Raw genomic sequence first — 21,667 nt, forward strand, 5'->3', positions numbered from 1 at the left:
ATGGGTAGAAAGCCAAGTGGGTTGCCAACTCCTAAAACAATGGGCTGTCTCATAACCCTATGGTTAGACTCCTTTTCTTCAAGAAATGGGGCTGGGAATTCAGAGAAGGAATTGCCATCAGGGCCAGCCCCAGATGTACATGCAACAGCAAAAGCACTCGAATGATATAGGCTACCATTGTGCTAGTAACTCTCCAGGCTCAGTTCTCCACATTCCACAGCACTTTGTGATGTGTTTAATAAAGAAAACCTCACAAAAATTCATCAACATGTATGAATTTATCCCAATATCAACATTTTTGCAAAGCAAATTGCCCTGATAAAATGCATTTTGAATACTATTTTCAATATATACATTTTATTGCACGCTTTATCCTAGTATATGCATTTTTGCACACATTATGGGGCTGGAGAACGGCATTGCAAAATTCAAGAAAGAGTCCGAATTTTGAAGGATGGCTGTGTTTTGGTTCGTGTATTCTTTCAGAAAGTGTGAATTAAGTAGGTTCACTTTTAAATGACTGCATGGAATGCTTGCTGTTGACTTGATAGGCATTATGGGAAATTATGGTTGAAAGTTATTGAAATTTATTTAGGATCCAGTATTGTGAGATTTGGAGTACCTTTTGTGAAGTTTATGCACACCTACTTTGCTGTTAAATCATACTTCAGGTGATCTTGTGTTGCTACAGTCAGCTAGGATACGGTGTAAAAAGAATTCATTTAAAGTGACTTCTAGACAAAAGTGCTTTTTCTCCAAGGCTGTGTTCAGGGAAACTGAAATGTTGTGCATTACAGCACTGTTTTTCGGTTCCTACTTTGACCTTCACTACCACTAGGAGGGGGAAAGGTCATTCAACACCTTCTAGGCCAGGGCCTACGTGGCCAGAAGGCTGGACTGTTCTCAACAGTATAAAAACAAGTTAAGTTGCTTGTTATTATTTTTATAACTGCCCCTCAGGATGCAAAATGCCAAGGGCAACATACTAAAAATATAGGTACTATTACAGCAACTTCAAGAGAGGCTAAATTAAAATGCTTGGAGACCAATGCCAACTGTTTCCTGTGCTTTTGCGAAAGAGAGATTTCGTTTCCCTGGCAGACTGGCAACAAATGGGCTATAATGGGGAGCAAGGCATGAATATTATCGCAAGTCTTTTTCCAACTTAACCCATGTGAACTGTGTTAATGACCACACAGTGATAAAACTATTGCTCCCTCCTTAGTATAAAGCTGTCTTTTATGGGCACATTTGGATTTGAAAGCAGACTCTCTTGTTGGGTTTAAATAAGGAGGTCTCCTTGGCAATCAGACTCCAGCTAATTAAAACCTGTCCATCTGTTTTGCATCTGACTGAAAGATTTGCAACTGGAAAGTGACCATGAGGCAGCAAAAACATTTTTCTAAAAAATAAAAACAAAAATATTCATGGAATGTCAAGGGCCCTCCAGGAATATCAACTAAGAAAAGTCACTGCAAAACCAGCTCATTAGCAGACGAATCAGAAAATAGCCAAGTGACGTTTACCACAAAAGCTCATTTAAACCCAGACATTTCATTCTCCACAGGTTTATCAGAAGCTGGGATTTCTCCCCCCCCCACTCCCCAGCCCCAGTAATTTATGCTAATAGCAGAACAAAAAGCCCATGCTTCCAAATGTGCATTGTGAGGAAATTCTCTGAATATTACAAATAACTGCATAGCAAAATAAAAAAATTCCTTCCTGTAGCACCTTAAAGACCAACTAAGTTAGTTCTTGGTATAAACTTTCGTGTGCATGCACACTTCTTCAGATAACCTTCAGGTTATCTGAGCCAGTGTGGTGTAGTGGTTAAGAGCGGTAGTCTCGTAATCTGGGTAACCGGGTTCGCGTCTCCGCTCCTCCACATGCAGCTGCTGGGTGACCTTGGGCCAGTCACACTTCTTTGAAGTCTCTCAGCCCCACTCACCTCACAGAGTGTTTGTTGTGGGGGAGGAAGGGAAAAGGAGATTGTTAGCCGCTTTGAGACTCCTGAAGGGGAGTGAAAGGCGGGATATCAAATCCAAACTCTTCTTCTTCTTCTATTTTGACTATGGCAGACCAACACGGCTACCTATCTGTAACTGGATGCATAGCAAAATGTGGTGGTAGTTTCTTCTCACACCTGCATCCCAGCCTAGTGCCAAGATGCACATACATCTGTGTAGTCGCATTGTTTTCAGTGGATCTTAAGTATAAATTTGATATGCAGTAGAAGGTGCCCCATCAATAAATCTATTTTAATGGGCTTGGTATTCACCTATGTGGCTGCTGTTGAATGATAACAGAGATTTTGTTGTTGTTTAGTTGTGTCCGATGCTTCGTGACCCCATGGACCAGAGCACGCCAGGCACTCCTGTCTTCCACTGCCTCCCGCAGTTTGGTCAAACTCATGTTGGCCGCTTCTATTTTTTTTTTTTTATAAAATTTTTTATTGCGTTTCTTTCCATAGTTTAACAGATTAATTTACATAGCAACATACAAGAAACATTTTTTTATATATATATATGAAGAAAAGTAGAAAAAAGAAGACAAAAGTTAAAAATCATCAAATTCACTCTCTTTTGGACCTCCTCACATCCTCTCAACATTGCTTTCATTGTTCTAACCAGTTCAGCAATTTATTATCTTGTTTCACATCTTATTGTACCTTTAAATTTATTATGTTACCAATTTCAAAAATTTGTAATTTGTTTTCAAGTCTTTTAATAAACATAATATTTTGTTTCTAATTTATCTCGTTTTTTTTCATCATTACTTACTTTATCTTTTACTTAGATAATTTGCAGAGGCGTGACGTTTCTTAATCGTGCAAATCTTAACATTCAAACAACTTATGGTATTTTTGCAAATAGTCCTTAAATTTTTTCCAGTCTTCCTCCATTGTTTCTTCGCTCAGATCTCGGATTCTGCCAGTCATTTCTGCCAACTCCATGTAGTCCATCAGCTGCGTCTGCCAGTCCTCCAGTGTGGGTAAATCTGGTGTCTTCCAGAACTTTGCAATAAGAATCCTTGCTGCTGTGGTTGCATACATAAACAAGGTTCTATCCTTCTTTAGCACCTTCTGGTCCACCATGCCCAGAAGAAAGGCCTCTGGTTTCTTAGAAAAGGTATATCTAAATACCTTTTTCAGCTCATTATGTATCATTTCCCAAAAGGCCTTTACTTTCGGGCAGGTCCACCAGAGGTGAAAGAATGTCCCTTCTGCCTCCTTGCATTTCCAACACTTATTATCAGAAAGATGATATATTTTAGCCAACTTGACTGGGGTCATGTACCACCGGTATACCATTTTCATAATGTTCTCTTTCAAGGCACTACATGCCGTGAATTTCATACCGGTGTTCCATAACCTTTCCCAGTCCTCAGACATAATGTTGTGTCCTACATCCTGTGCCCATTTTATCATAGCAGATTTAACTGTCTCATCCTGTGTATTCCATTTAAGCAGCAAGTCATACATCCTCGAAAGTACCTTAGTCTTTGGTTCTAGTAACTCCGTCTCCAGTTTCGATTTCTCCAACTGAAAACCCACTTTTTTATCCATTTTAAATACCTCTTGAATTTGAGCATAATGTAACCAATCTCGCACCTTATTTTTTAGTTTGTCCTGGCTTTGGAGCTTCCAATTATCTCCAACTCTTTCAATCAATTCCCAATATTTTGGCCAGTAGGCCTCCATATTGGGCCTTTTTTTAGAAATCTTGGCTTCCACTGGTGATAACCACCTCGGGGTCTTACTTTCTAGTAAGTCCTTGTACTTCATCCAGACGGCAAAAATTGATTTTCTGACAATATGGTTTTTGAACAGTTTGTGAACCTTCGCCTTGTCATACCACAAGTATGCATGCCAACCATACACATTATCAAACCCTTCCAGATCTAGGACATCGGTGTTTTCCAACAGGAACCAATCCTTCATGTTGGCCGCTTCTATAACACTGTCCAACCATTTCGTCCTCTGTCATCCCCTTCTCCTTGTGCCCTCCATCTTTCCCAACATCAGGGTCTTTTCCAGGGAGTCTTCTCTTCTCATGAGGTGGCCATGGTGAAGGGGCTTGAATAACTCAGAGAAGCTATGAGCTATGCCGTGCAGGGCCACCCAAGATGGCCAGGTCATAGTGGACAGTTTTGACCAAACGTGATCCACCTGGAGCAGGAACCAGCAAGCCACTCCAGTATCCCTGCCAAGAAAACTCCATGGACAAAGATAACAGAGATAGACTAATGCAAACCTTTTGGACAGGAATCCCTTAACAATACCTCACAACATAAAACAGTCCACTGCCTATCCTAATCAGATAGCAGCAGCTGGAGTGGAACCTTCTATGTAACGAAGGATTGTATTTCTTACAAAATGGGGAACCAATATCCACACCTGCTGCCATGGTTAAATATCAGATGCCTGTCTGCTACTCCCAGCTCCGAGGGCCTTCACTGCGAGAAGTGAAGTTACAGGGAACCAGGCAGAGGACCTTCTTGGTAGTGGTGCCCACCCTGTGGAATGCCCTCCCATCAGATGTCAAGGAAATAAACAACTATCTGACTTTTAGAAGACATTTGGAGGCAACCCTGTATTGGGAAATTTTTAATGTCTAATGTTTTACAGTTTTTAATGTATTGTAAGCCACCCAGAGTGGCTGGGGAAACCCAGCCAGATGGGCGGGATATAAATATGATAATGATAATGATAGGTAGGTTAATTCAAAATATCAAAATATTGTTGTAATGGGAATTGGGGTTGCTTGTGCGTAAACTGCAAACTGCTCCAAGCTAGCTGTGTAGCTAAAACTTTCCCTGGTTGACAGCCCTTGAAACGCGGCTGTCTTAGTCACTGGTAGAATCCGTCAGTGGGCGGGACCTAAATTTCTTCCAACATAAAAGTTGCTTGACACCAAGTCTCCTCCTAGATTCTCTGCGTGAAAGCCTTCTGCGCAGCGTGGGCGTGCCAAGCGGAGGTCCTGTGCTCTCTCCGCTGATTTCACTGGAAGAGTCTCTGAGCCTCCCCTCCACCTTGCTCCCGGCTTCCCCTTTCTCCCTGGTGTCCCCTGGATTTCTTTCCCCTGTGGGAACCCTCTCTCTCTCCTTGCTAGTTCCCTCCCCTGCATCGCTGGAGCGACTTTCCTCTCCTCTTCCCTCTGATGGCAGTTCCCTGACATCCACCTCCCTCCCAGGGCCCTCCCCCTCTCCCCTCCGTTCCTCAGACGGCGACGCGGGAAACCCCTGGAAGGAGCTCTCCCCTTCCTCGGAGGATTCAAACACCGCTCTCCATCTGTTGCTATCTCCTTCCGCTGCCCAATCTCCCCAGTCTGATTCCTCTTCCCTCTGATGGCAGTTCCCTGACAATTGTCATTATTTTTAAATGCAGTGGTATCTTGGTTCTCGAAAGTAATCTGTTCGGGAAGTCCGTTTGACGTCTGAAACATTCGAAAACCAAGGTGCTGTTTCCGATTGGTGCAGGCACCCCAGAAACAATAACCTACAACCACATCGGATGTTTGGCTTCTGAAAAACATTTCAAAACCAGAACACTTACTTCTGGGTTTTCAGTGTTCGGGAGCCAAAATGTTTGAGTACCAAGGCATTCGAGAACCAAGGTACTGCTGTAATGGTTTAATTATATATTTAGATTGCAACTTATGGCGTGCAAGTTGTATTGGATTGGACCTATTCTAGTAGGCCCCAATGGCAAAATTGATACAGCACAAGCAGTGAAGACATACTTTGGCTTATCCACCAACTGCATTTTTGCAGCATGATCCTGCAGTGTCCAGGCTATGGAATGGCAGAAGCCTTGGCAAAGTTTACATCATCATTGCAAGAGGGGGTGGGTCCAGGGTTTCTGTTCATCTGTCCGTCCATTCATTCATTCATAATATTTATAGACCACCTTCTAGGGCCAAACCCTGATAGCTGCATTAGCATGGCTGCAGTGAGCTAGTCATAAGAGCTGGATCAAACCAAATGTACGTCTAGTACAGCATCCTGTTCCTCACAATGACCAACTAGATGCTTATGCCATAAACTTTATGGAGAGCCAACAAGAAAATCCTGGATACAATTGCCCTCTTCCACTGTTGTTCCCCAGTTCTGGTATTCAGAGGTGTGTTGCTTCTGCTTCCTGGAGGTAACATGCAATCATTCGGACTGGGCCAGTTGTGGTCTTGTGTAGTTCAAGATGCTTCTTACCCATTCCTTCAACCCTTTCCACTTTTAATATCTGTAATATTATAAGGCAGCCTTTTATATGGTCCATTCCCTCTTAGATGAGGAAGGGCCATTGCTCAGTGATAGAACGTCTATTTTATGCACAGAAGGTCTTGGCAATCTCTAGGCAGGGCTTGGAGAGACGAGACCCTTGCCTGAAACCATGGAAAGTGTCTGCCAGACAATGCTAGCAATACTGGACTGGGTGGCTAATGGTCTAACTCAACTCAACCTTCATATGTAATAGCTCAGGTCAGTTTAAAAGCATCATACACCTGCAAACTCCTGAAATATATTCAAGCACTGTACTCTAGATAGACAGGAACGTCTCCTTTTGGTGGAGTACTGTTGACTTCATTGAACTTTTCACTGGGTTTTGCTTTCTGCACTTACAAATTGCTCATTCCCACTACCATTGGCAAGCAACTGCAGTATCGATGAGATCATTGTTTGCTCTTTGGAGTTTATAGAAAGGAGCTGCAGCCGGATCATTTCCCTCATTGTCAGATTATTTAACCAAAATGTCATTTAAGTTTACAGTATTATAAAAGAAATGTCGCTCTTCTGGTTTATTGTTCATCATAGCAAATCATCAAACCGCAACTAAGTAGAAGGCTTGGTGGATTCCCCCCCCCCCTTTTTTTCTTTTTAGTGTATCCTATGTTTGAATATGAGGATGATTAAAATCCATTATGTTCTGGCAGAAATTCACTTTCTTCTGGCTGGGAATGCGGCCTGAAGAAAGCGAGAAAGCAAAATCAGAGAACAAAATGTTTCCTGATCCCAAGCTGCACAATTCCTCTGTGTGTGCGTAACAGACTGTGCGGCAACAGAGGCCTCCGAGGCATGACGTCCCCTGTTACCTGCAGTTATTTTGTGGTAGAAACTGCCACTTGAAAAACTGTGTCACGGGCTTGAATCCAACTAGTTATTGCACAAGCAGAATGCCTTCCACGTAACTTAATTTCCACCTCTGTGTATTGCGCACACCTCCGCAACTCCCCCATCTGCTCTTAGTTTCCTGCACCCCTATGGAGAAGATTTGAGGGGATGTGGGGTGCACACAGAGGGAGGAGAGGAGGGGAAGGTCTGTTGCGCAAGCAGAAGTCATTCCGTGTCCCGGCGCTGTCAGTCAAGGAATGTACAAAATGAGGAATTAACTCGTTGTTGTCTATTTTTTTTTTAAATCATATTTATTAAAATTTTCCAATAATAACAGAGCAAGAAAGATAGAAAAGATAGAGAAAGAAAGAAAAAGAGAGAGAAGCTTAAATCCTTACTTTCATAACCTTCTTTCTGGGACTCCCTCCTTCCCCTCCCGACTGTATTCCCCTTTCCTTAAGTTGGTTCCACAAGTTCTCATTCCCAATTTAAAACCAATATGTTTAACCCATTAGCCAAAGTTTATACAATCTTACCATCACTCCTCATCTTTAACAGAAAGAATAAAAAGATTTTCCCCCCAAGATCTGTCCCAATTTCCTTCCACGAGCTCCCCTTTTTTAAAAAAAACATGTTAAATTAAAATACCAAAGTTATATGAACAAATAGAAGACAAAAGATATAAGAAATCAAAAAGTTGGTTACATAGCCTTTGGATTCCAAAACTCCCCCTCCCTTCCCCGCTTTGAATTCCCCATGTCCATCAGTCTATATGTTATCAGCCTGGAGATCTCAAGTCCATAGCCAAATTTTTCCCCGTTTCGCCTTGCCGGTTTTCTTTTAATTTGTTTATTTTAATGATGTTTAACTTCAAAAATCCAGTCAAATAGAGGCCTTTAGTTTCCTTAGTCTTTGTTGCTCCTCCCATTGTTCTTTCCGTGTCGTAATTAGTCCTTTGATCTTTTTATTCCTTACTTTCTCAGGTTTCTTATCTTGTTCAGCTGCTAAAACGTTCTTTTTCCGAATTCTGGTATCTCTACAGAGGTTTGTTATTCAGAAACAAAAACTTACGTCCAGTCCCTTCCTTTCTTCAATAGAAAATTCTATTGTCTCCTTTTAGTGTAAACACCTCTGTAGACAAAATACTGTTTCCGTTTTGCCGCTTTCCCAGAGAATAAGTCCTGTGCTCAGCCCAGAGTAATTTTCCACATACGACGACTTGTAATGTCCCGAAACCCCTCTAGGGGGATTGCAGTAACTTTGTATCCTCTAATCCAAAAGTCAAGTTGTTGTTTCTTTTCTTCCCGACAATTTATGTCCAAATAATGTCAGTTTGTAACAGAGTTAGCCAACAAAATACTTGTAACAAAGTCCTCTTTATATTCTCAAGCTTTGACAGCTACTTTGACAGCTGTCAAAGTCTCCGTCTCTCTTCGCCAGGCTTTGCGAATCGCCCCGGTTCCCGGGGGGGGGGTTGCCTTTTCCCTCTCACCCTCCACTCTTCTCCTCCAGCACAATTCTTGTAATTTCGCATAGTGGAATTAATGATTTTTATCAGCGGTAAACTTCTGAATCGATCTTGGTTACCCAGTCCTTGTTTTAGAATGTTTACAGTCAGGGGGGGATTGACTTCCTTTTAAGATCGCCCCCGCTCGTGCCGAATCTGAAAAAAAATTCTTTTTTTCTCCTTTTGTGCCCAGTTTCCCAATTACTCACGGGTTGTTGTTGATAGTCCGAATTTCAAATGGAAGAAGCCAGCGCTCTCCGTCGAATGGCATGCGGCTGCGCTCGGCAGGGGAAGCGATAGACCCAAAGCACCACGCCACTCCCTGGCACCCGATCCGAAGCCTTTAAAAAGGCTCTTTCACGAGTCGGGAGGGCGCTAGCGGTGCCAGCCGGGTCCCCATGTCCACGGGCTCCGTGCCCGTGGTTTTTGAGGGTCCCCGCGTCGCCGGCGCGGTAGGACCCAGCCCCTGCCGAGCAGACTCCCTCCGGAGCTCGGAGGGAGTCCGCCATTTGGCGATGGCGCCAACCCGGAAGTCTAACTCGTTGTTGTCTAAAGTACGCTTATAAGTTGGGAAAAAGCACGTCTATCAGTCCTATGATTCTCAACTACTCCTAGGTGTGCACTCGATGGGCAGTTGCAGCAAAAGAGAGGCCCTGTCCCAACTTCAGCTTATCTATCGTCCCCACCTGAGCTGTGTGCAAGCAGGTAAAGATTACATCTGTGTGTAACCTGCTTCTGCTCTCCCCTTTACAATTCTTACCTGGTCCTGGGAGACAGTGGCGCAGGCGAAGTAGGGGCAGGAGGAGGAGGTGAGGAAGCCCTTGGGTCTACACCAGCCTTACTTATCTCTCCCTCCTCCTGCATCAAGTGTCCTTCACTCTCCAATCCTGCAGCTTCTCCTGCCTTTAACTCTTGTCTCCTGGCTGCTACAGATTCCACCAGACCATGGAACCCTTCCTGCAAGTTATCTCAAACCCCACTTCACCTGGTGCCCACGTATCAGTATCTGACCACCACCCCTGAGTGTCCAGCTAGTCCCTGACATCCCACTCACTCAGTGACTCTGTTGAGTCCAAACCTTAAAATATAAATATGTATTTGTTTAGATAGCACCCATCATTATGTAGCTGGAAGGGAGACTGTTCTTGCACTTGCGGGTTTTCCACAGGCACCTGTCTGGCCACTGTGAGAACAGGATGCTGGACTAGATGGGCCACTGGCCTGATCCTGCTTGGCTCCTCTTATGTTCTTATCAGTGGGCATGGCCCATTACAGGGAGAAGATCAAAGGTCACTGGCCCAGGGGGATGTCATGATCCTGAGGCTTGCCTCCCCATCTTATCCAGCCCTGAGAAAAAGAACTATTCACTAGGAGTGGGGAATGCTCAGAATTACCAGACTAACAGTTCTGAAGCTGCTGCTGCAAAAAAGGAAAACAGATGAAGAACATTTTACTGTGGATCCAGCTTGCTTTCTGAATGCCGGTAACGCAATCTGAGAAACATGTTTACAAATATTTCAAACCCTCATGAATCTTGTGAAGGAAACAAAATATAGCAAAGGACAGGAACTCTGATCTTTATACACGATATGGGTGTAACTAATGATACAAGACTACCACATCTCCCATCTGTGCAAAAGATGTGCTAAAAATAAAAACAAAAATAATCACGTCATTGTTTGGGGGGGCGTTTGGAAGCAATAATGTCAGCAGCCCTACAGAAGCCAGAGAGTGAGGCAATGTCTTGCCACAAGTCAGTGATAATGGGTAAGCAGACCTACAAATTGAAGACCTCCCAAGCTAAATGGCATGTGAACAGTCCCACTATCAACGCTTTTGAGCAGCTGATATCCTTCCCAGCTGAATGCTGAATCCCTTGCTTTTATTTGTTTACCAGACAACTGTAGGAAATCTTCATATCCTTGAGATCACCTCACAATAATTCACATGGGGGGGGTCATTTGCCAAAGATGGTCAGGAACTTCAGTAGGTATAAATTTGTAAAAACTGGGGAAGAAGATAGGATGTTGTTAGCCAGTCCTTGTAATGAAGGACAGTGTGATTTATATGGTGGAAATCCCTCAGGATCTCTGTGGAACAAGTAAAGTAAAGGTAAAGGGACCCCTGACCATTAGGTCCAGTCGTGACCGACTCTGGGGTTGCGGCACTCATCTCTCTTTATTGGCCGAGGGAGCCGGCGTACAGCTTCTGGGTCATGTGGCCAGCATGACTAAGCCGCTTCTGGCAAACCAGAGCAGCACACGGAAACTCCATTTACCTTCCCGCAGGAGAGGTAGCTATTTATCTACTTGCACTTTGATGTGCTTTCGAACTGCTAGGTTGGCAGGAGCTGGGACCGAGGAATGGGAGCTCACTCTGTCGCAGGGATTCGAACCACCAACCTTCTGATCAGCAAGCCCTAGGCTCTGTGGTTTAACCCACAGAGCCACCCGCGTCCCTTTTGTGGAACAAGTAGTGCTGTGCAGAAACCTGTCCTCCATCAGGTCGCATATAACCTCTCTGATACCATCATGAGCACCAATCATCATGAATGCACAAGAAAAGGGGCATCTGGATGTTCCCCCTGCCCTTTCTTGGCCCTATGATCCAATTGAAACTGTCATCCCATATCTTAAAATTGTGACTGGCTAGTGTTCCTTCCCCCCCCCTCCAGGCCATGTTCCTTGTATCTCATAAATAAAGCACGTCTCATTGCTGACCCAAAGTAATGTTTGTCACCTTTGTCACCGCTTCTGTGATCTGCTGCCCACACGGATACTCACGTGCAATGGTAGCCACCTCAGAAGTAAAAACAAACAACTCCTTTCAGTGTTTTGGTGTTATTTGCATGCAAAGTTTATAAAGGAGCTACTCACTGGAATACTAAGAAAGATAAACAGATGGCAAAACTCTAAAGCCTGTTTCTGGAAACCTACTTGGAGAGAACAGCTAATCCATTGTTCAGAGTCTGAAAAATATTATGAGTCTGGAGTGGGAAATGGATGTGGAGAGAAATCCAAGAAAACAAAGTTCAAGGAGCAGAAATTCACTGCGGCTTTCCTGAACCAGGCACAGAAGCCCAAATGTAGAGGAGAGACCATGTGGGAATGTAAAAGGTGTGCATATGGAGCAGTGGAATGGGGAGGTGCATAACCAGAAGACAGCAGCAACATAACTGGCTCTCTAAATTCAGAAATGCCAATATAAGAGTTTCCCCAGCCTGATGGGTAGAACTGTTTGTTAAGGGTTAGACTGAAAGCAGCAGCTGTTATGGCAACAAGGTGTGCCAGTTACATAACCATGGAAGATGTAAATGGAAAGGCAAACTGAGCTTTATTTATATCAGCATTTCCAAATTAAAGAGGAAAGGAAGGAGGGACAGACAGATGAACAGAAAACTGTCACAAAATTCAAAGAAGTATGAACTTCAAAGGCTAGCTGTGATTTGGTTTGTGCATTGTTTTGGAAGGTGTGGATCAGGTAGATTTGCTTTTAAATGTGGGTTGAACTGAATTTCTCACCAACCATACATGCAGGAAATTTTGTCCACCACTGAACTTCTTATTGGGGAAACCCTGATATGTTTCCCAGCAACACAGTTTGGAATCTGTGATTCTAACAGATTTTGGTCATAACTAGATGTTATGGAGACACACGACTGCTGCCAAAAATGGCATCCCTGTGCTCAGTCCTGCCCTAATCCCTTTTAACATCTTGTGAAAGTCTGCGTTGAAGTAATCATTTACTTGGGCTTTCATCAGATTGGACCTCCGAAAGAATTCCAGCTGACAAACATTGGTAAATCCCGGGATTTGCACAGTGAGAAGGTTGATACTGATTTTCATCTACTAGAAGAGAGGTAAATATTTAGCCCTGGCTATTTTTATCTAAGCCATACTTGGACAAGTGCCAGAGTAAAGCATCTAAGCAAGGCAAGGCCCTGAAGGAACACTGTGAACTCAGCCAGTCCCCCACCCCAAAAATTTATTTCTCTCCGCAACTTTCTACTCAGAAACAAAAAAGGATGCAGGCAGGAAATAGGATTCCACATAGGACTACAATTAATAGGAAATGACAGGCATAGCTGGAACTTATAAACAGCGATCTTTGTATTGGCTAAGAGTTGTTGTTGGCATCTGTCTGGTCTCGAGAGACAATGGAGTGCTCCTCCAGGGGTGAAGTTAAACTGCTGCATTAGCAACACTGAAGTGACCTCCCTGGGTCACAAGCCTGGGCAGTGTGAATGGAGATCCTGGTCAGCCCACTTGACAAGACAACCCCCCTTGTCCTTGCTGATGTGGTCCAAAGAAAATCAGAGCAATATATCTGGCACCAGCTTGGCTGCAGGAGTTTCCGGAAGGAGGCATCCAAGTCACCTTGGGGACTCCACTCCATATTTTTGTAGGATTTACTCCTTAACTTTTTCTTCTCCCAAAAACATGCCTCATGACAGTGGATTTTTAGGATCAGAGTTTTCCTCCTCCTAGATGGGCTACCTTCCCAAGTTGATGAGACCCATCTATCTGGGTAAGACAAGCTTCCTCAAACTCGGCCCTCCAGAGGTTTTGAGACTGCAATTCCCATCATCCCTGACTACTGGTCCTGCTAGCTAGGGATCATGGGAGTTGTAGGCCAAAAACATCTGGAGAGCCGAGTTTGAGGAGGCCTGGGCTAAGAGTAAGGTCTGAAAATCCTCTATGCTCACATAAAGTGGGTTGCACTTTCTCCAGTACACGCCCACATGTCCAAGTAACTGTGGTGGCATTCATGTTTATCACAGGCCACTTGGTTTGGATGTGATAGGAAGATGCTTTAAGATAACAGTTACTTTACTGGAGGCAAGCACCTAATAGTTTGAAATAGCTTGCATGAGAAGGGAGGAGACTTGTTCTCTTCCCTAGTGTCTCTTTGGCCTGTGAACTCATGGAAACAAAGAAACCAAACCATTAAAACCAAACACACATGCTCACATCTATGTTTGTGTCAGACAAAGCAAAGGGGAAATGGAGGGTATTCACCCACCCTAGTCAATGTCCAGCATAATAATTAGGAAGGGAAATTTAGTTCACTTCCTGATCATCTGTTGATTAAACATTCATTCTGATTTGTTTGTTGGCGTGATATCACTTCAAGCAATCCTACACCTAACCCATACTTTTCAATATACCTTCCTGCCACCTCCTTTATCAGAAAAACTCCCACTCTCTTTTTGGGATGGGGAAACAGGTTTGCTGAGCAAGAGCACCAAATCCACTTTAACGGCATAACCCAAATTTGCCAGTAAGTGATTCAATCCTACCTCAAAATAGTGATGGACCCTAAAAGTTCCAACAAAGAGCAGCTCAAAGAAACTAAGGAATCACTTTCCCAAAGAAACATACAAGGAACTTTACACAGGCTCTTCTTTTTCTGGGAGCACAGGACTGGAAGAATTAACTTGTGGAGAGTTAACTCTCAGAGCAGATTGGCATGTGCAATTTGGTGCCATTTCCCCCCTTTGTGTGATGTCCCCACTGTGCAGAAATGGACACATTCAAAGGGGAGGGAGAACATATCTATTTTTAGGGGAAAGTGCCTCCACATAAAAAGCAGCCCCAGGCTGCGTTTTGCTGATGCTGTGAACAGAGGCGTTACTAAATACAGATGTTAGATGTTGTGTCTGTCATGTTTACTTTTTGAGTGGTGTGGAGCACCATGCAGAGACCAAAATAAACTCAAAGTGGACATGCAGATTTTGTTATTCTAATAGCATCATATATGCACTCAAAAACACTCATAAATATATGGAAAAGTAATTTTCAGATCACAGCTTCATCCCAAGACCTAAAGCCATGCAGGGCAAGCTGGAACAACAGTGTAAATTCTTTGTAGCAGAGACTTTTTCCTTGAATAAATAGGTAACAAGCTTAGACCCATGAAAAAATGTTCATGGTTTGTGCCAGGTTAAAACAGACGCACATCAAAATGTGCATCCGAAAACAGATGCTGTCTAACAGAACTGAACTAATGCTGACAACATCTGCATTTAGATGGGCTTCCAAATGTCCATTTGAGAGCAGATATTTTATAATTATATGGCACTGATTTCTGCGGAATGAGCACTTGGATACAAAACTGTACGGCTTCTACTAAAAGCAATGCATCACCAATAGGCTGTATCTCCACTTGACTGCATATATGGATGTGCACTCAACGTACCCCACTGTCCTTTAAATTTGCAATTTACAGTATATTTGAGGAGTAAGAAAGGAGCTTGGAAGAGGTGGGCCTGGGGAATTCCTGCTCTGACACCAGTGTCCTCTCCTGCAGTTGCATGGCTGGCTTGCATGAGGAAGGAAATAGTACATGGAGGAGATGCACTTATCAACAAGCATCGAATCCACCTCCCCCCTTCCAGACTGCAGCCGGGCTCTGCCTATCACAATTTAAAGGATCTGGTAGACAGGTAGGAGCTACCTGGGCTCAGAGAATTTGAGTTCCACATTTTGTCCTATCTCTTCTTCTTCCCATTACCTTTAAGACTGACGGGGTCCAAGATCTCAAACTAAATTATTTGCTTTTAGCATCCAGTTACATAACTGCATAAGCAAGCAATTCGAAAATAAATGGCAGACACATTCGCTCATGTAGCATTCTAAAATAAAACCAACAATATTTTTCCATGCTAAGAAAGATGTAAACAAATTGTTCATAGGTGAACAAATATGGTTTTGCGGTAAAAATAAATAAATAACTGCCCTCCTACAAGGTAGGGTAAAGGAACTGGGCATATTTAAGCCTGGAGAACAGAACACCAGAGGAGAGAAGGATGAGTACCTAAAAGGCTGTCACAAGAGGACAAAGACTTGTTTTCTGTTGCCCAGTGGAGTAAGGCTAGAAGTAATGGATTTAAATTAAATGAAGAAGGGTGAACACAGGAACACAGAAAGCTGCCTTATACCAAGTCAGACCACTGGACCATCTTCTGACAGAGGCTACCCATGGGTTCAGACAGAAGGTTCACCCAGCCCTACTGGGAGATGCTGAGAATTGAACTTTGGACCTTCTGTATGCAAAGTAGAGAAGAAACAAGAACACATGGCGCATGTGTCTGACTGCGAAGTGCAGCTTGAAAAGAAAAAGAGAACTTTTTTTTTTTAAGAGTGGGAGAAGTTGGCTAGGAAAATAAGAGACATTCCCGAAGGTAGGCCACAATTTCAAACAGATACGCTTTGACTATGCTGACGTTTCAGCTGACAGTGTCCCTTTTACTCTAGCTGACTGTGGTACCTACAAGGGCTTCCTCTTCGTGAGACCAGCTCTTGGCAGGCGCTCGCCCTCCTGTTTCCCAGTGACGAGAGCCTCTGCTGCTTGTTCATTGGTTAGCCTGTCGTCACCAGCGTCTGGAGGCTTTTCCTGTGGAAATAAAAAAGACATGGGCAGGAGAGCAGACATATTTGGTAATGTTTTGCTTCAGAGTTTCCTTTTTCACAAGGCTTTTGCTTCAGCAGCAAAAATTCTAGAATGCAGTTTGGGGAGCAGGAAAGAGAATGAGAGCAAGAAGACCTTGGAACTGATTCTAGACAGACCTCAATGCTTATAAATTTGTCAAAGTAAGCCAGTTTTTTAAAAAAAGGCTGAACACGAAGAAGCCTGCAGGAGATGGTGATATTTAAATAAGGATACAAACCAGATCACTAGTCCTGTTGAGGATTACAATTCAGGGCAGCTACTTGCTAGTCTTTCAAACAGTCCCTGGCCTCATATTGTCACCATCTGTGTTACCCATGTTGTAATTTTAATGGCTTTTAAAAAAATAGAACTGAAACATTAGAAAAGATTTTAAGCAGCTTATGAGGGAAACAGTCTGTTCATAAAGCACAATGCCCTTATTTATCACAGGACGTCTTGGGTACTTCTGCTTATTCCAGTCAAGTATTTGAAACAATTGAAGCCCACTTTCCAAGACACAAGTGAACAGCACAGTTGACCACTTCGTATTATATTTGTTGATTGAGCAAGATTATATGGAAGTAAGCACATTCGGAGAATAGGCTCTCATCTACTACTACACTATATCACTAACATCTATCCAATCATTTCTTGAAGTGGGTGCCCAACAGCTTTTTTGAATTTTGAGAGCCAATAAGTATATTTCTGTATTTGTTTTGCCTTGCCCTGCTCATGATTGCCTGCTTTAATTCATCATGATTACTGACTGAAATATGATGACATTGCTAATATACTGAGCTCTGCCCCTTTTCAATGTGCTGGATCCATATACAAAACTTAACCCTGTCCTTTCTCCCTTTATTGGATTAACAACAACATAAACCGGCTCTCCAGAAAGTGTTTCGTTAGGACACAGTTTATTGCATTAAAAGGAAACTCATAAATCTGGGAAGATCTTTTGGATGCCAAGAACCTCTCTTGTTCTTTCTCTTTTTTGGAAGGACTGCCATCGGTTTTGAGAAAAGAGCTTCAGGAAAAATATTATTCAAGTGAGATAATTTCTGTCTCACCAAAGAGTAATTTTCTTTTGACATCAAATGTATCTATCGGAACTCCCTGCTGTCTTCATTACTAACATCAGCGCATGTGGCTTAATTTCTTCTCCCTGATGTTGCAAATTCTTTTCTTCAACCCAAATGCAGAAGTTTGAAAGGCAAAAATAAACTTAATTTGTGGTAAGTTCTCTGGAATGTTAGTTTTCAGTCCCTAGGAATGTTTGGCCATGGAGGATCGTCCTTTCTTCAGACAGTGGAGGTTGGAAAGGGTGGTCCCTCAGAAGCATGCCAGGCTTGTAATTCCATTGGGTGGTGTCCTGCATTAGTCATACTCAGAGTAGACCCATTAATTTCAACGGGTGGAAGTCAACTAATTCCTAGTCAGAGTACCCTCACTGAAATCAATGAATCTAAGTCATGTTGATTCACTACCAACAGGTCTATTTTGTGTAGGACTAGCATTGCATACCATCCAATGGAACTAATGTTGGGCATCACCCATTATTCACACATAACACTGTTCTCAGGGCTGCAGTCCTATACTGTGAGTAAACTCTAATGAATTCATTGGGGCACACTTCTAAACAGGCATTACACAGCTTAGCTCAGTTGGTTAGAGCATGGTGCTGATAACACCCAGGTTGCAGGTTAAACCCCCTATGGGACAGCTGCACATTCCTGCATTGCAGAGGGTGTGTGGACTGGATAATACTCAGGGTACCTTCTAACTCTATGATTCTATGTATAGGATTGTGCTGTCAGTAAGGTTTCACAATGACAAACCCAATAGTGTGGATTTGGGAATATTTCCCTTAAGGCTGCTAGCTGATGTTTTTATTTCAAAGGTGGTAATCTCAACTATCCATGTACAGTATTTATCTACCTACATGTATAACAACAACAACAACAACAACAACAACAACAACAACAACAATTTTATTATTTATAACCCACCCATCTGGCTGGGCTTCCCCAGCCACTCTGGGCAGCTTAAAGCACATGTATTCATGATGTCCTTTCTTTTTAAAGCAAAATCCTTGTTTTCAGGTGTGAATTTGGTTTTTATATACTTACTACTTTTTGTTTCTGCTTGTCGTTACATTCCTCGAATGCATCCGATGGTATGAATGCGATTGGCTGAACAGGATGTGATTTCGTTCTTTCAGCAGAAGTATACTGATGTACCAGGGAATCTGGTTCTCTTTGATGTGGCATATTATATTCCATTGGGTCAGTGGAAAATACCAAATACTTGTTCTTCTTAGTATCGGAAATACTTTCTTTTTGCTGTGCAAAAAGCAAACACAACAGTATTGAAATGAATTTATGCCAGCAAAAGGTGGATGTTCATAATATTGTTTCCATTGTTCATTCCATTTTCACCCATTGCTTGGATAAGTTATTCATAGGACTTGTATGTTCCATTTCCACTTGTTCAAATGGCAACCCTAGATGTATAGTGTGTGTGTATGAGAGAGAGAGAGAGAGAGAGAGAGAGAGAGAGTGCAAGAGAAAGCGAGAGCGCAAAGATGTTCAAGTGAGTGCTACACTAGGCCTGCATATATTGTGATCCACTAGGCTAAATGTCACCTATCCACGGTTCTGTGTTCTACCAGGGAGTTAGAGGCTTGAAGAACTTCCTGCTTCTGCTCTTTGCTTAGGACAAGGGATATGTGTGTGTGTGAAGCACCACAATATTCAGCTGGCAGGCTACATTCAGCTTGGTGAGTCACACATTAAACCATTAACATTATAATGCAAATCTGTCCCCCCACACCCCTCCTGTATCAATTGTGCATGACTGGATTGCACGTTGTGGCCAACAGTGTCTTTTCTTAGTCCCAGAGTTTCCAGGTTGTCATGGAAGAGCAGTTCTATTTAACAAGGCAGAGTGAAAGTCCTGATGGTTATTATTAGCAAGTTTAATTCAGGATTGCTCTTAATTTACCACTGTATCCAATCCACAATACATATCTTGAGAATGCCCTTCGAGGTATCTTTGGCCCCCTCAATATTTGTTGGCAGGGGGGGGCAGCCCACCCTCAAGATGGAAGGGATGGAGGAGGCCGAGCGCGGAGCCAAGCGTGTGAGAGGAGGAGCTGAAGGCCACTGAACCCACTCTGCGCTTGGTTTCCTTCCAAGAATGTCACATAGTGCACATGGTGTGTGCACATGATGCCGCACACCGGGCGCATGACATCACACACAAGCAACACATTAAGTGCACATGACGTCACACACGCACAACACGTGCTGGGCCCCCTCAATCTTGGACACAAGACGGCACCTATGGTAAAAGTAAATCAATCAAATTCAGTTCCTTTCCCCATATTAAAGTCATGCTACAATTAATTCAGGCCACTTCTGCATCTAAAATCACCAGTGTATGAAAAAATTGCAACATACCAATGTCAACTCATAACACAAAGATTTAGGAGGGCTATTTCAACGACACAATTATTATTTCCCCAGTACTATCAGTGCTTTACAAAGTATTGTAAGCGCATGGACATATACCAGACTGCCTGTCTTCTATACTGCATGAAGGGAGAAGGAGGGAAGAGAGACAAAGGTAATAAAGGGATACATATATAGTAACATGCTGTTACACACACACACTTATACAGTCCATACTTCCAGACACCTTCTCTTAGGTTTCTGGTAAGCATCTGAATATAGAAATATAGGAACCAATTACTTGACACCTTCCTAGCATATCACTGCAAGGTCAGGAAGGACAGAAATTTTGATTGGGGAGGAACTAAGCAACTGGCTCTGTTTATGTTGCTTACCAAGGAGATTGGGTGTAGCCCCATCAGATCACACATGCTTTGCATGCAGAGGGTTCCAGGTTCAATACCTGGCATCTCCAAGTAAGCCAAGATTCCTGCTGGAGACTCTGTAGAGCCATTGCTAGTCAGTGTTAACTGACGGCAGCTTCCTAAAGGCAGCATGGGAGGATGGTTCAAACAATTCAAAGGGACTGTAATGTTATTATTATTTTAATCAAACATCTAGAGCATTTCAGGTCTGGTGTTTGTTTGCCTGAAGGGAAATGGTTTGCAAGCCTTGTGGATTTATTACACATTTGGGGGAAATGGTTGGAAAATGCATTTATCAGACAAAGGCAACCTTTCTGCTCCTTCTGCCTTTTCTATACAGATGCACACATAGCACAGAAATGAACAAATTCTCTCTTTTTTTTACTGTTTGGCTTTTGTTTACTTTATTCTTTTGCACCTGTGTGTGTGTGTGTAAGTTTTAAGGAAAGAACTATTTTGGGGGTTGCCATATGGACTCAGAGGACTCCAGCCATGGAATCTTCCTTGAAATGGGACAGAAATAGCTGTCTTCAAATAAACTGTGTAACTAAACACAGATGGCTGTTTCATAAAGACACAGCACTTTATAAGGTAGACAGGACCACACCCACACAGTGAATCTCCCCTATTCCAGTTTCATTGAAGATAGCACATCCTGTGAAAGCAAACTTTGCTGATCACTGGCTTAGAGAAACATCATGTAGCCCCATGAATCATCACCATGAAAAAAGTTTCCATGCCCTGTAGTTTATAAAAGCCTAGACATGGTTTAAGGTGGATGAAAATCCCATAAACCTGAAATCTGACCTGTCTCTCGTGTGAGCATTTCAAGTTTGGAGATTTCCCCCTCTATCCCCTAATTGTCAATGGTGCAGTTAAGATATTCTGGTAGTCAGATTACTTTTTAAAAATAGCTACCCCAGTTTTGGAATATTGAAGAACATTTCTTAATTAGGGAAAAAGAACATGCTACAGAAATTATAGGAGGCACACACAATTGATCTCTCTTGGTCTGAATGAAAGAGAAACCTATGGCTTTGGAGCAAAGAGCATCACAAAAGTCCTGATGACATAGGTGAGAATCAGAAATTCAGCTGGTAACAAAAAATATGCACAGTACAGAAATACAGCTGTATGAAAAATGTATGATGAGCTGTACAAGCTAACATCTGATGCACATAGGATGCCCAGCCTAATCTAGCTGTGAAGGCAAAATATTCCGTAAAATGCTGATAATTCTACTGGATTGTATGGTGAGCTATGAAATTAAGGAAAGTAATAAATAAGTAAAACAATTACACTCCAATTACCTATTATAGATATTGTAGCTGTGACCTGTGAGTGATTGTGAACTTAACTGCAGTAAGTAACTCTTAATAAGATAATATCCAATGTTACTAATGGTCAGAGTAAGGTAAAGGTAAAGGGACCCCTGACCATTAGGTCCAGTCATGGCTGACTCAGGGGTTGCGGAGCTCATCTCGCTTTATTGGCCGAGGGAGCCGACGTACAGTTTCCAGGTCATGTGGCCAGCATGACTAAGCCGCTTCTGGTGAACCAGAGCAGCACACGGAAACACCGTTTACCTTCCCACCGGAGTGGTACCTATTTATCTACTTGCACTTTGGTGTGCTTTCGAACTGCTAGGTTGGCAGGAGCTGGGACTGAGCAACGGGAGCTCACCCTGTTGCGGTGATTCGAACTGCCGACCTTCTGATCAGCAAGTCCTAGGCTCTGTGGTTTAA

General features: G+C 42.9%; 1 protein-coding gene across 1 annotated transcript in view; it reads right to left on the reverse strand.

Moving 5' to 3' along the window:
- Nucleotides 1-21,667, reverse strand: part of LOC308583308 (uncharacterized protein) — a gene marked incomplete at its 5' end in the record, with an annotated part of 116,051 nt that overhangs the window by 39,344 nt on the left and 55,040 nt on the right. Inside the window, 2 exons of the mRNA XM_081187120.1 lie at nucleotides 15,888-16,009; nucleotides 18,175-18,387. Of these exons, the coding sequence (XP_081043246.1) occupies nucleotides 15,888-16,009; nucleotides 18,175-18,387 (335 nt within the window). The remainder of the gene's footprint in view (nucleotides 1-15,887; nucleotides 16,010-18,174; nucleotides 18,388-21,667) is intronic.

This window comes from Podarcis bocagei (genome assembly GCF_964188305.1).
Source record: "Podarcis bocagei genome assembly, chromosome: 3".
Classification (NCBI taxonomy): Eukaryota; Metazoa; Chordata; class Lepidosauria; order Squamata; family Lacertidae; genus Podarcis; species Podarcis bocagei.